Source organism: Chrysoperla carnea, chromosome 5 (assembly GCF_905475395.1).
Source record: "Chrysoperla carnea chromosome 5, inChrCarn1.1, whole genome shotgun sequence".
NCBI classification, from domain to species: Eukaryota; Metazoa; Arthropoda; class Insecta; order Neuroptera; family Chrysopidae; genus Chrysoperla; species Chrysoperla carnea.
Genome location: NC_058341.1, coordinates 39,358,151 through 39,372,901, shown reverse-complemented (window position 1 = coordinate 39,372,901; position 14,751 = coordinate 39,358,151). Strand labels below are relative to the sequence as shown.

Below are 14,751 nucleotides of genomic sequence, written 5' to 3'. Positions count from 1 at the left end.
ATTGAAATCGTATCTCACTTACTTGAAAAACGAGTTTTTTATTTTATTTTATTATACAAAAATTTTCTGTAAATTTTATTAAAAACATGAAACATGTATCTGAAACTTGTTTTTCAGTGTATAGAAAATATAAAATTATCATAAAAATCTAATATTTAACGGGAAATTTCTTAGGAATTTTTTTATTTAATTATTTAACCAATCTGTCAAAATGTCTTTAATTTGAAAACAAAATCTTTGATATTAAAGGTCGTGTTATAAATTTCATAAATCTTGACATAAATATGCATGTAAATAATTATTAATTAATTAAAAAATTTTAATTAATAAAGTTCGAACAAATTGTTTGTACATTTTAACACTAAATCTTTTTTATGTTATATACATAACAAAAATGTGTTGTCATTGCCTATACGATTAAAATGTATTTTTGGTAAATGCAGTGAAGAAAACATTGAGAAAGATAATTATATTTTAATTTGAAACGTGAATGGCAGGTTTAGAATATACTGCTTACAATAATTACGCCATATTCGCATTTATCGAACACTTTACGAAATCAATGCGAACGTTACTGAACACAACAGTTTGTTTAGAATTGTCAGAAGTTCATTGTCAGAATTGTAAGGAGTTTTCTTTCTGGACTACTTTCGATTACTTAAAGAAATCATGAAAACTTAATTCATTCTGTGATTGAGTGAATTTTTGAAATATCCACTGGAATTGTTCCGGGAATACCACCCTTCACAACTCAAATACTATATACATTCTAGAAAATGATCTTTATGTAAATCAGTTACAAATAAAATTTTATGATTTCGAAATCTCTTTTGGAAAATAATAAAACTTGAAATATAGGGAAATTTGAGTCAAAAATTCAGAAATCGGATTCTCCTAACAATTCGATAAATTATTTTCGAAATATCACCTATAATCGTGCACAAAATGAGCTAGTTTTGTACGTTCTAATGGTTTTTAATTCTCATAAATAACCAATAGGCATATGAAAATGTAGTTAATTTTATGATGGAACGGCAAGTTTCAAAGGTGTCGACGGAACGAATTACTCCGGAACATTAATCTTCGTATACGGTCGATATCTCAGAAACTTCTCGCTTAGTCGTCAAAAGGTATCGAAGAAAATCTCGAAAAGTCGAGAAAAGGACAAAAATTTCGGATATTCCAAACTAGCTTGCTACCCCCAACTGCAATTATAGCTGAGTGCTGCAAGTTATTTGGTAACTTCCTTCCTTTTTGAAGCAATTGCTCAGATAGCCCTTTGCTGGATAATTCAGTCAATAAACCAAGAAATAATTATTTGGAACTAGTTCATTATCACTGGAAACTTATTGCTAATAGTTTCATTAAAGAACTTAAACTTATTATTAGCTACTAGAAGTCGAATTATTATCATTACTAATATTGATTGTAGTTGGACTCGTAGTTTCGTTCCGGTTATTATTGCTGTGTACTAATGCAGCTCGAAGTGCTTCTTCGTAAGTTGGTGGAGGAATTTCTAAAACTGAAAAAATTAAAAATTTATGAATATGCTTGCTTTACCATAATGAATTAATTATGAATTCATTATTGACAATCAATTATATTTATTGGGATGATACAAATAGGTAAATTTTAGTGTCAGCTATTTAGTCTATCCGACAAGTTCAAATTCGTGAAATATAGAAATATTGGTCTTAAAAATACGTGTGATAGCTCGTTGGAATCGAAATGATGTATAGAAAAATGTGTTCAAAGCGTTTTTCATTACAAAAAAAATTGCAAAAGTTACAAATAAAGAAAGGTACTTCGTTTTTCGCCAATATTTCATAAAGTATTAATATTTAAGAATCAGGGTTCGAAAAGGCACTTCAGGCACTTCAAATCAGACAAATGAAACCAAAACATAGAATATTCTTCTAGATCAGGCAAAATCAACTAAAAATAATGAAATTTTTATAAATAAAAATCAAAACAAAAAACAATTTTAAAAATTGTTATCAGTCAATGGTCATACCTACACTTAGGTAACAAAACAATAAACATTACAAATAATAACTTTAGAGTATAATCAGTCTTTTAATTATCAAATCAGCCATCAGCCATTCGTAATAAACTGTTAATTACCAAATAAAAAATAAAATTTTGTCGTTTCATAATTGTGCTTGGTTTGACTGCAAGGAAGATAAAGCTAGATCATCTTCCGATTCTGAATTTTACTTAAACTTACTCTTTAGTAACGAACTTTTTCTGACACGACACGATTTGAGCTTAGTATTAGTAGGTGTTAACTCTACTCCAATGCCATCAAAATTTGGGAAGTAGAAATACGGTAACAAGCGCCAAAAATTACTAAATAATATTAAATTTTTTAAAATCATTTTTGTATTGATATATATCATAAAAATTCACGTGATATATATCGGATATATATCATGATATATATCCTCGAACCCTGTTAAGAATATTGCCTATTTTTGTTAGACAGTTCATTTGTAGATTTGAAAAGTATCGTTCTAAATTACTTTAGTTTAAAATAAATTTAGATTTTTGCCCCAGATCAGTTTTTTGTATTTTAACTACTTTACTAGTTTAAACATGTTACATGGCAACATGATTTTCGAAATAATCATGTTTCCATGTCTATGGCAATCATCTATCACAAAAAATATTTAGATACTACAGGTAAATATACAAAATTTTATACTCACTACCGATGGAATCTGAAGGGAATACACCTTCATCATACATTGGTGGCTGGGATCCATAACGATCAGGATACGTTTGACGTAATGGACGCGGATAATCGTTTAGTGGATCACACGTGAAGGCGACATTTTGTATTGTCATAACACGCATTCTTTGTTCACGAATCGCACCTGAAATATAATTAATTAATTTGTATTATTAATTAGTACTGCTTATCAAAAAGAATAAAGTTCTTTTTGCAGTTTTTGGATATGATAAACTATTAATGATATAGAAATTCGTCAGTTACTATCGTTTAAAAGTTTTTGAATTTCTGGGCTAATATTTTTCATGTACTTAAAACTTCAATTAATTATTAACGATCTAAGGAACCATAACTTCCTCGATAATGGTATATTCTGGCAGAGTGATAATTTTCGAGATAAAGGGGAAGGAGGGAATGAAATGAGCAAAAATTGAAGAAATTTTCTGCCCCATGCGAAATAAGTTCCCTGACGACCGCACAAATGTAACGTATTGCTAGCAGACATAACACCCCTTACTTACCTTTGTACGATCATTAAGTAGCTTATTTGGTAAGAGGTAGAAATTCCTCTTTATTTACTCATTTAATATCCCCCTTTACATACATTGCGAAAATGGCCGCTCTGACATATATATGTTCTATGAGAGAAAATTCTCTTTCACCTCTCAGGAGCTTATTTACCACGCTTCAGAAGTTGGTGTTTATGGATTTTTTTACGTGCCATATCCTAGAATAGTATATTGTATCCAAAAAAAACCCGGGCTGGAAATTTTTCCTCAGAACTGTATCCTCTAATAGTTACGAGACACCCTGTTTTTGAAATTAGCACAGTTAGGTAAATTAGTTGAATGACGCCATTCATTTCTAATTGTTTATTTACTTTAAATATAATTAATTTTTAGATAAAGTTTCTAACATTAACCAGATATATACTTATAAAACTTTATCACTAAAAAGTGATTAAAACATACAAAATCATACATTTATAAAAAGTACAGGTGTAAGTCAGGAAATTGAATTAAAATCGATTATATTTCGTACAAATTCGCTAATTCCATATGTCACGTGGACATCTCATGATTATACATTATATTTTGAAAACATATTTTGTTTGTGTTAAAATAACATTCGAAGCAACCAATCAAATTGTAATATATCTGACCAAGTAAACATGTTTAGATAAACAAATGGACTTGCCAAAATGATTCGACAATAGTATTTCACTTTTAACTTAAACCAGGGCTGCCGGTAGAGCCAAATTTTTTTATTCCGTTGGATCACTGAAATTATTCCGAATCAAATCTTAGATTTATTGATTTTAAGTCACTTTAAACTACGTCGAATATGAAAATACCTAAATAATTCGATTTTGTTGATTGTCATGAATTATAAACGATCAGTCTAGCCTCATAAAAAAATTTAGGTACGCCTTGGCGGTGAAATATTTTAACCCAAAGTTTACATTTGCATTTTATTTTTGTATCCAATTAAACGAGGTAATCTAGAGTAGGAGTTGGATACAGAAGATAGTCAAATTATTCTGGTTTTGTATCCAATTTTTCCATATGCCAGCCCTGATCTTAACTTGGATACAGAAGACAGTCAGATTATTCTGGGTTTGTATCCAATTTTTCTATATACCAGCCCTTATCTTAGCTTAGATTTGCTTATTTGTATCCTAGAAACGTTTCACATTCTAACGACGCAACGTAAGAACCCCTAATATGGATCAGGAAACCACTAATAAGGTTCAAAACAAATTACAATTTTTTATCAACCACCGATCCCCTCCGAAAAATATGATCTGTCTAAATAATGTTCAAATAAAACTATAAATATCCCCGTGGGTAGGGGTTACAGTTTTGTAATGTACACGCCATGCTCTTTAATTTGATACCCCACTTGGGAACATTATCTTGTATATCTTGTCAATATTTGAGCTTAATCGATGTTCAAATTTTTCAGTTTTTGAAGCATAACCATTCATTCCCTATTTCAACCCCTTACTCTACTATATTATGCATGTATTATACATAAAACCGCCCTTTTGAATTACTATATCTATTAGGAAAAACCTCGTCAAAATCCGTTGCGTAGTTTTATAGATCTGAACATATACATAGGGATTAGAGACAGACAGACGGAAAGGAATTTTTTTATACTATGTATTGATTAAACATTTAACTAAATTTTGTCTTCTAACTTGCGATCGATTAGTTTTATTTAACAACTGAATACACGGATATTTTAGTTTATTCATAATGAATAATGAACCATTTATGGAAGTTGCTTTTTACCGTTTAAAGAATGACTTTTTATTTGCATTATTGCCAACCTTGTTACTTCATATATTGTATTACTATTGTTCTTAAAACTAACAATAGAAAAGACACTCACCAGCTCGAATTTCTTCTTGAATCGCTCTAATTTTGAATACAAATGATATACATTGACATAAACCGACAACAATTAAAAATATTGCCAATCCGAATAACAATGATGCCACAAATGACATTCTACAAAAAAAATACAAAAAATATTAGGTAATTACTTACATTCACGACGGTACATATCTTCTTCATTATTCTCATTTTCACCACGCGATGAACAAATATTCCACAAAAGCAAACAAAACGCAAATAATATTATTAAAAATAAAAAAAATGCATTTCCATCATCGGACGGACTATTCGACATTTTCTATGAATAATTTTGCACTATAAAATTTAACAACAAATAAATAAACCTTTGTTTATTGTTTAGTAACATGTTGTCTTAATAAGTCGTCATCATGTCCATTTTGAAATGCAAATTTTTCCGTTTTTAAAATACAAAAATTCAAATACAAACTACTTACTTGGGTCTAATATGTACCACATATCAGTATTATTTTCAATTGTGTTTCGATATTTCATAATTTTTTTTATCAATGATAACAATTGCGGATAAAATATAATATCTGTAAGTATATTTAGAGAGATATAAAGGTAGATAGTCCGCTTGCACTTAGCGTTCGAGTAAAAACTCAACGGACCAATCAGTGGAATATAAATTTTTATAAAATTTGCGTTATCTCTTAGTCAGGAATTAGTACATACAAATATATTTAATACCTAATTATTGAAAATTTTGTTTTGTATTGTTATTAGTTTTAAAACAGGTCATATGTATTTATAGAATTTGATTTAAAATTAGTGTCCGACCGAAGGTCGATTTTTGGCCGAAGCCGAAGCCGAAGCCGATTAATCGGCTATCGCCACAACCTTCGGCCGAAGCCGAAGTCGAGCCGAAGCCGAAGATTTAAAAACATGATTTTAAAACGTTAATATTAAAGTTGATCTCTAGAAGTTGATTTAGAGGTTATGATCTTGAGAAGTTGATCTAGAAGTCAATCTAAAGATGATTAAAAAAAATTACCTTGAAATTTATTTCAAAATAATAACATTTAGAACAATTCGTTCAAATCCGACGTTTGCTAAGAACAAAGCTTCGGCTTCGGCCTGATTTCAGGCCGAAGCCGAATGTTTGACCGAAGGTGGTTTTTTTGACCGAAGGTGGCCGAAGCCGAAGCTTCGGTCGGACACTATTTAAAATACATATTTCTAGAAAACTTTTTGGTGTTTTCACAGTTGGTCATTAGCCATTGTTAGGTCAGTTAGTGGATGATAGATATTGCATTGCTCGTAGTTTCGTTTCGGTTATTGTTGCCGTATGCTAATGCTAATACAGTTTGTAGAGCATTTCTATATCGCATGGCTTGAAAATTTATGGTTTCACACAATTCTTGCATTTTTTGGAGCTTTGTATCTGGCGCTATGTTCATTTGAGAAGAAAACTTATTTGAAATTGTTTCTTTGAATGATCCTTCAATATGCTATTTATCAAAATTGAACACCAAATGGCAAAGTTACTGGATTCTTTCTTTTTTCATCTTTGACGATGGAATCCTAAAAAAATACCTCGTTCTTAGTTAAATGTGAGGAAATATTTCCTGTGTAACAAGAAAGATTTTGCATTGTGTTAATAATGATATTCAGCAATTATTAAAAAATATAAGTAAAATAGAAATTTTTCAAAAACTTATACTGTTTGTTAGGAATAAAGAAAGATAAAGGTTATACGCAAAATTAATTCCAGAAATATTTATGATAAAATACACTCAAGTTTTTAATTTGCAAAATTTTATTGGTTCATAAAGATTTTCACGAAATTTTTGGAGCTCCCTAGCGCGTTGTTTCTCCATGTAGTTCACTTTTTTTAAAGTCCTAAGCTATCAGTTTTCGAGCTGTTTTTTTTGTCGTTGTCAACCCTATGCTGCAGAATCAGTATAACATTCAAATCTTGTGTTAATCATGTGTTCAAACTAAATTAAGTCATTATTGATTTTAATTCTAAATTTAGCAAAATAAGGAAAAGGTGGTCGTTTTGGATATGTTCTTTGCAATAAAATTACTTGTTTCGTCGCACCCTACCATCATCTTGATTATTTACCATTTGTTGATTTACAGCCTGTATTAGTATTTAGGCTTTATGATACCATAGACTTTTATGTAGTAGGTTGTTAACACAGTTTAACTATTACTCCTCGAAATATTATGATAACGAATGTTGATTGTGCTTAACGATTATTTGTTGAGTTATTGTTGTGTACTAGTGTGGCTCGAAGTGCTTCTTCATAACTAGGTGGAGGATTTTCTACATCTGAAATAATGAAAAAAAAGTAGCATATTTTATATTATGAGCTCACAGGAATATAGGGTTTTCATTGGCGTGGGTAAGGGGAAGTCTTGGGTGGAAAATGCTCGCCCTAGAAAAATCAAAAGAAATGAGGTTACTTAAGTTTTATGAACTTAAAATGAAAAATATGTAATTAAGTAATTGAAAAGCAAATGAAATTGCAATTTTTTCAACTATTAGGTAATCGGCATGTTGACTATATTTTTTTAATCGCTTGAGGTGAAGAATTCTCACTAAACAGGCTAAAACATAAATGAAAAGAACGCAAAATATGAACGATAAAAATTCCTAACTAAACAAAGAGGAAGATTTAGGTTAGTCACGTCATTGCCCAATATCACCATAGAGATACATATCAAATTCATATAAACCTGTGTTTTGCTTAAATGAGATGGGGAACAATCTTTGAATTCTTATGACTTCTTAATTAGATCACTTATTTTACCGCAAGAGATCATTTTCACCCAACTTTCAACATATTAAAGCTAAGCAATTGATTCTAAAATGTTATATACTAACTTCCAACTAAATCTCCAGGAAATACACCTTCTTCGTACATTGGTGGTTGGGATCCATAACGATTGAGATACAGTTGATGTATTGGACTTGGATGATGATTCGAATGATCAAAAGTGACAGCAGCATTTTGCATTGCAATCACACGAATTCTCTCCAAATATATTTCATCTGAAATTAAATTAGATTACTTTATAAAAATATAAGACATGTAGCCAAATAGGAGCATATATGAGGACCAGGCAAATAAATTAAATTGTTGTTAAGTACTTTTAAATTTTTTGATTTTATATTTAGGGTATATCGATGAAATTTTAATTTTGTTTTTGCTTTAATAACGCAAAAATTTAGCTCATTCATGTAACATACAGTAAAGAAAAATTATTTATAACTATAAAAACAAGCAATAGCCATCAAAGATTTGGTGGTATCTCTTTGCAGCAAAACAGAATTGTACATGGAGTTCTTATTACAAACATAGTATATGACTTCAAATACTATATCCAAGAACGTCAACGTCAACTCTTTTACGGTGTTTTCATGTTTTATTAAGAAAATGTGGAGAAAGAAATCATCGATATTCCCGATTATCATTAAACAAGAAATTTTATGTATCAGAGTTTGAGAAAAATCAATCGAAATTATTTATTGACAGTTAAGAACGTAGAGATATATAAAAAATTTTCGATTTTCATAATTAAATAGATTGTGACAACTATTAGAACAAAATATCATATTATTACTTACTTTGATGCCGATGTATTCTTTCTTCATTTTCTTCACATTTATAAACACTTTTCCAAATCGAACAACAAACTAATAAAACACAGACTATAATTACAATTACATATATTAAAAAGGCATAATCTAATGAATTATCCGACATTTCCTAACCAGTAATTCTTTTAACTTAAAAATTAATAAACAAATTATTAAACCTATGTTAATTGTTTAAAATAACTTTCAATAAGTCATTCATTCTATCCAATTTTCCTCCTATTTAAAAAATATATAAATATATTTTTTTTTAATCAATTAATTTAGTTTTCAATCAGTTTATTTTTAATTGTATTCCGAAATTTCATATTTTTTATCAATGATAACGATAAAAAATATCTGAACATACGTGAACAGATATAAGGGTAGACTTCCCGTGCATCTTAGAAAGGCTTATGTTATGTGCTAGCCAGGAATTATATTTATAACCAAAGTACACGTAACAGTGGCAAGAGCCTGTAAATCTCTTGAATCGGTTTAAGACTATTCTATTCCACCCACTTCATTAAACGATCTTACTTATCCCCGTTACATGCACAACATTAGAAATATATGTTACTTTTTATTATATGAAACCAAATTATTTTGCTTTTAAAATAGAAATCATCCAGCGAAGCGGAGAAATAAATGCTATCTTTATAAATTATAGCCTATGTGTTATTCTAATATGTGAACTATATTATTGTTCCTACTATTGTTAAGTTTTATTTAAATCCATTTAGGAGTTTTCGAAAATGTGCAGCAAAGCGGGCAAGTATTTGTCTGTATATTTATAAATAATGGCCTATGTTTTATTCTGACGTATGAGCTACTTATTATGAAGCATTATGAATGTAATGCTTAATTAAAAGCTTTTTAGTAGTAATCGCAGTTAGCCACCAGCGAAACGGGTGGGTAACTGCCAGTGCAAGATGCTGTATAGCCTTTAGTATTTTTTCGATAAATGGACTATCCAACACTAAAAGACTTTCAATTCGAAAAAAGGAAAACAAATAGTTCCTTATGTTAGAGCGTTTAACCAAACAAACAAACAAACTCTTCAGCTTTATAATATTATTAGATTCTATTTTCTTCTATATTAATCTTATTTTCTTTTGCACTGATATTCAACAATGTCTACTTAGAGTATTTCAACAGTTAACTCCGCCAGTTCTTTTGTTTCACTATATAAAATATAGTTCTTATTATATAAATTCAAAAAATAAGAAAGTAGACACAAAAATAGAGACCAGAGTTTTTGTGGGAGCCTATGGGCACAGGTCCTTAATGGCCATTGTTCAAATCCGCAGTTTCTTTTGCTATAATTACAATTATGATATACATGAAAGGTTCTTAAATGACAACAAATATAATGAAAAAAAATTAAATGTCGTTTTATTTTTTAATAAATTATTTTTTATCTAAATAAATACATTAATAATTAATTATAATAACAAATTATTTTATTTATTGTGGCTGTAATGTTCGTATGTATAAAAGTGTATTTTTTTTTATATTATTGAAACATTGTTATATAAAAAGTATCTTATCAGGTATTATCATTACTTTATTTTATCAATTATCAGTCTTATTTGTACACAATTAACACATTCAGCTAATTAAACAAAATTTCTCCATTTACATCAGCATTTTTTTTATTGCGCTCTTGTTAAATTCACAAAAGGGATACAAGAGCCACCTGTAGTTATATTTTTAAAGCTGATAATTTATATGTTAAGTCCATTCAAATTGCTTCTTAATGACTATCAGATTATTTTCCCAGCAGGTTATTTCCTAATGACTCATCATATATTAAACATATAAAATTAAACTAAATTGTATGATGAATCATTGTGAAAAAGTCTCTTTCTGACTGTCTTGTGAGAGATAGAACAAAAATTTAAATGTAAAAGTTCCTTATAAAAAAATAAACAACTTTTGTTTGAAACATTTTCTAGAAAACTTTTAAAGATAGGTAGAAAATTTTCTGGTTGCTTCAACTAGTGATCTTGTGAAAGATTTTCGAAAAAATAATAAATTCTCGAAAATATCCGAAAAACATGTACACACACATTAACAGTATTATACGAAAACCAGTTGGCACGACACGTATGATATATTCTTCTATGCAAAGGGAGACGTCAACGTTTGGCTTAAAATTTTCGAAAAGCAAATCTAATGTTGCCATACTTATTTGAAACGGCGCCATACATTTTTTAAAGTAACATTCAACACTTTTTTTACAGGGTATTTAAACAATTAACTCTTGTTATTATTTAATACAATATTGTTATTTAATACAAAGGATCAATTTTGATAAAAAAGAGTGGACATTGTCTAAATTTTAATTTGTGAAGAGAATTTTATCAGTTTTCAAAAAAATGGTTTGCGATACTGGTACTTAAGTCTTTTAGTTCTTTGGGAAATTTTGTAAATATAGCCAAAATGTGTTAAACTATAATTACAGGTATTATAAATTAATAATATTTATATAATTAACTAAAATTTGCTATGATTAATTGAGCTTATTATCACCTCACTATATGTATTGTTGTAACGAAAGCAAGAAAATGACAAAAATTTGCTCTAATTCGGTATATGAATGTCTCACATTGTTAACTTGTTACCTTTACCTAATTAACAGGTGTATTTTGTATCCATTTTTGCGCAATAGAGTTTTGCCGTTTTGTAACTCCCACTGTGGACTTATTCTTAAAAAGTTCATTAGATCGATCTACTTTCATTTACAGCGAGCCTTTGAAGCTTTTATATTTTTAAAAATTATGTATAAAAATACTTTAAGAATTATGTTTTTATGAATACAACGATTGGTTTTTCAAGACATGTTGAGATAATTAAGATCAATATTCTTTAAAAATTGTAAAGAGTAAATTCGTGCCAAATTGTAAGAAGTACTACGACACCAAGATGAATTTATTTCATTAAGTAAATAAGTTGAATTCAGTGAATTTTGGTAAATCTGAAAGCATATAAAACATAATGAGTTGAGAAGTGAAAATAAAGAAATAAAAATTACCAACTTACATTTTTTTTGAAAATTCTTCTTATTATTTTATTACTTCCAACATAATTCTTCCATTTTTGTTTTCATAAATTCTATAATGAGAAAAATTATAGGTTTAATATTTAAGATTTAACATTTTGAGTCCCATTTCAGTTCTTCAAACTGACTTAATCATTCTTTTTCGAACGAATAAAACGAGCCAAATGCGCTTAAAATAAAGCTTTACCGGATTCACATCGATACAACTTTTTAGAGATATTATTTGTGCCGCTTAGCTAAATTGACTAGAGGAATTTGTTCATGTGATTTTTTCAAAGTGAAATAAATAAGTCAGTTATCCTTGTAAGTGTCGATGTGAGACATATATAAAAAAAATAATAATAAAAACTTTTTACAGTTTACATGTTTTAGTAGAAAATTCTGAAATGTGATTATTATGGTTTGTCCATTGAAGTAATAGAAAACTGAATTTGTTTTTTTTTAAATAGACAACTTGTGATACTAAAATAAAATGCTGTTTGCATAAATAAAATAATGAATCAAAACTTACCATCAAGTTTATTTATATCTGCAAAACGATTGTCTTTCTCCATAAATTACATTAGTTACTAAATATGATGTATTCCGCAAGCCTCTTCATAACTTGGAGGTTTATCTTCTACAATTACGACTAAAAGAGGATCTAAATTAATATTCTCTAAATTAATTATCAGTTAATAGAAGTTTTTAGACCTGTTAGTTAAGTTCAAAAACGTTCAATCGCCAGGAAAAAAGAATAAATAAATTCTTATCATTTTTTTTTAATTCAATGAATGTTTTGAGAAAGAAACAAATATTTTGTGCCATCAATTAACCAACAGGTCCAATAAAATTTTGAATGTGCAGTTTTAGTTTATTTTTGGTAATTTATTCAACAAAATGATACAAATAGCAGATAAAGACTAGATTTTACCTGTAAACACTTAATAAGTTTGGTAAAGAGTTGAAGATCGAAGCTCTAGACAAATACCTTAAGAAAAAAATACTAGGTAAAAAAATTAAAAAATCTAACATTAAAACATCGTTTTGAAACAAAGAGTTCTTTTGTTAACTGTGTTTTAGTTTAAAATAATCAACGAATTATGTTAAAAAGATCGGTTTGCGGTGGCATCCTCAAAGACAAAAGCAGTAAAAAATCATAACAAAACACCAAAATCCTGCAGTAATTTCCTCAGTCTATATCTTAACAAAAGAAGTTTAATTAAAAAAAAAAAAAAAAAATAGATTGTTTTGGTATCTGGTAAATTTTTTCGTAAGCGAATTGGATAAAAACCAATTTTAATTTTGATACAAAAAAATACAAAAATCGAGCTCTTTTGATGACTCCACACATCAATGATGAGTGGACGCGTAGTAGTTTTCAAGATATTAACCAATATTGTTTTTTCGTAGTAAATTTCTCAGAGCAATTTCTTCACTCGAAACCTTCAGATACTTGCCCTTCAACTCCCAAATATATCAGATTTTTGTGTATATAGATTATTTAAGGTATTGAATACACAAAAATGTCCCAAAAACTAATCTTCTGATCCTTAAATGCATTCAATTTCTGTATTTTTGGGTCTCAAATAACCTATATGTTATATTAAATTTCTTGGCAAAAATTATTTCGAAGTTTCTGAATTTTTCCAAAGAAAAACCCCTTAAAAAATTGCGTGAGATCGAAAAAAATTTTTTTTAAAATAAAAATCATTGGCTAGAGTAATTTTGATCCAGAAATACAAAAATTGGCTCCTCTCTAAAATTGGATGAGTTTCTGAGATAACGACAACATTATATACCCAGAATGATTGTTCGTTATATTGTCTTCGGTCAGTACAAGAAATTATTTTTAATACAAATTAGAAGAGATATTTCATTGCATTTCTACATCACGATAAATAAATACGCCTAATAATAATAAGATGTTCACTTTCTGCAACAGTGATTATTTGCACAAGAAGAAGAAAGTATTATTATTTAATTTATATAATTATTAATGCTAATAGTGCATTTATTGCATGATTTTGTCATATTGCATAGTTTTGCCCTTGAATTCAATAACTTTATTAAAATGTATTCTCCAAAAATAAACTAACACTGCGTATTGGCTTTAAAATTTATTACCTTGTTGTTGCTGTAAAGATCGTGGAACTCTTACAGATGCTAATTGTGGTGTATCTGGGTTTTCCACGACGGTGACTTTAACTGGAAATAGTAATAAATATCTTACGTCAGTTTTAAAATAACAAATTGAAATTTTATTAAAAAATAAGTTTTTATTTAATTTTAATTCATAGAATTAAATTTTCCACGCTCTTGAAGTTATAATAACAGAAATTATTTAGCCAACCAAGTATGCTGACGATTTTTATCATGCGGAATAAAAGCTTTCTGTTCGGGTTCTGTATGAGAAAGCTAAATGACCATTGCGTCGGAAAAAATTTATTTCACGCTCAGTAAGACATGTGGTGTAACAGAAAGTAGAAATCTTTGAAGTCATTTGGTCGGATATATACCCAGAAGAAAACATAAAATCTTTTCTAGGTATTTCAACTTTTTGTATAATTCAAAAGAACCAAGCTGTTCATGTGAATGTGACCCTTATGGTCCATACATTCAATTTCCCAAATCATGAAAATACTTTTCCATAATGGCCTAAAATACCAAAATGTTAATTAATGTATTCAAAAGGAGAAGTGTATATCTAGCTTAGAGGTCTAAATCCCGTTTTCCATTCAGGAGGTGTTGAAATAAATACACGGAACTGGGAAAAATAGTTTTTTAATGTCATACAAACTACAGAAAATATTGTCAGGAGGTAAATTATTGTTTAAGTGATTTTTTACAACTTTAATAATAATCGGAGTTTCAGTTTCTTAATATTAACAGATAAGTTTCTTAATATTACAATTCTTCACCCCAATGCCCCAATTTCAACACCTCCTCTCCCCAATCCGTTACACAA

General features: G+C 28.7%; 2 protein-coding genes across 5 annotated transcripts; both read right to left on the bottom strand.

Moving 5' to 3' along the window:
* Nucleotides 1–832: 832 nt before the first annotated feature.
* LOC123300574 lies at nt 833–5,650 on the bottom strand. Of its 3 annotated transcripts, none has more exons than XM_044883163.1 (4): nt 5,589–5,650; nt 5,129–5,247; nt 2,709–2,876; nt 833–1,522 (listed from the first exon to the last, which is right to left on the bottom strand). In XM_044883163.1, exons 2-4 carry the CDS (start codon nt 5,244–5,246, stop codon nt 1,386–1,388), a joined length of 423 nt encoding a protein of 140 aa, XP_044739098.1. In that variant the 5' UTR covers nt 5,247; nt 5,589–5,650; the 3' UTR covers nt 833–1,385. The 3 variants fall into 3 exon arrangements, with proteins under 3 accessions (XP_044739098.1, XP_044739095.1, XP_044739096.1); XM_044883160.1 differs by lacking the exon at nt 5,589–5,650 and adding an exon at nt 5,478–5,523; XM_044883161.1 differs by lacking the exons at nt 5,129–5,247; nt 5,589–5,650 and adding an exon at nt 5,287–5,441.
* A 676-nt stretch (nt 5,651–6,326) lies between these two features.
* On the bottom strand, nt 6,327–8,874 carry LOC123300821. Of its 2 annotated transcripts, XM_044883468.1 has the most exons (4): nt 8,732–8,874; nt 7,988–8,155; nt 7,316–7,432; nt 6,327–6,678 (listed from the first exon to the last, which is right to left on the bottom strand). In XM_044883468.1, exons 1-3 carry the CDS (start codon nt 8,868–8,870, stop codon nt 7,350–7,352), a joined length of 390 nt encoding a protein of 129 aa, XP_044739403.1. In that variant the 5' UTR covers nt 8,871–8,874; the 3' UTR covers nt 6,327–6,678; nt 7,316–7,349. The 2 variants fall into 2 exon arrangements, with proteins under 2 accessions (XP_044739403.1, XP_044739401.1); XM_044883466.1 differs by lacking the exon at nt 6,327–6,678 and having other exon boundaries at nt 6,941–7,432.
* Nucleotides 8,875–14,751: the final 5,877 nt, after the last annotated feature.

What these genes read in the sequence shown, in the direction of transcription:
- LOC123300574 (XM_044883160.1), bottom strand. Translation starts at nt 5,500, where the DNA reads ATGTTACTAAACAATAAACAAAG. An exon ending in TCAAGAAGAAATTCGAGCTG is followed by an intron (nt 2,877 to 5,128) that starts GTGAGTGTCTTT and finishes ATTATATTTCAG; the next exon opens with GTGCGATTCGTGAACAAAGA. An exon ending in CCCTTCAGATTCCATCGGTA is followed by an intron (nt 1,523 to 2,708) that starts GTGAGTATAAAA and finishes TAATTTTTTCAG; the next exon opens with TTTTAGAAATTCCTCCACCA.
- LOC123300821 (XM_044883468.1), bottom strand. Translation starts at nt 8,870, where the DNA reads ATGTCGGATAATTCATTAGATTATGCCTTTTTAATATATGTAATTGTA. An exon ending in AAGAATACATCGGCATCAAA is followed by an intron (nt 8,156 to 8,731) that starts GTAAGTAATAAT and finishes ATTTAATTTCAG; the next exon opens with ATGAAATATATTTGGAGAGA. An exon ending in TCCTGGAGATTTAGTTGGAA is followed by an intron (nt 7,433 to 7,987) that starts GTTAGTATATAA and finishes TCATTATTTCAG; the next exon opens with ATGTAGAAAATCCTCCACCT.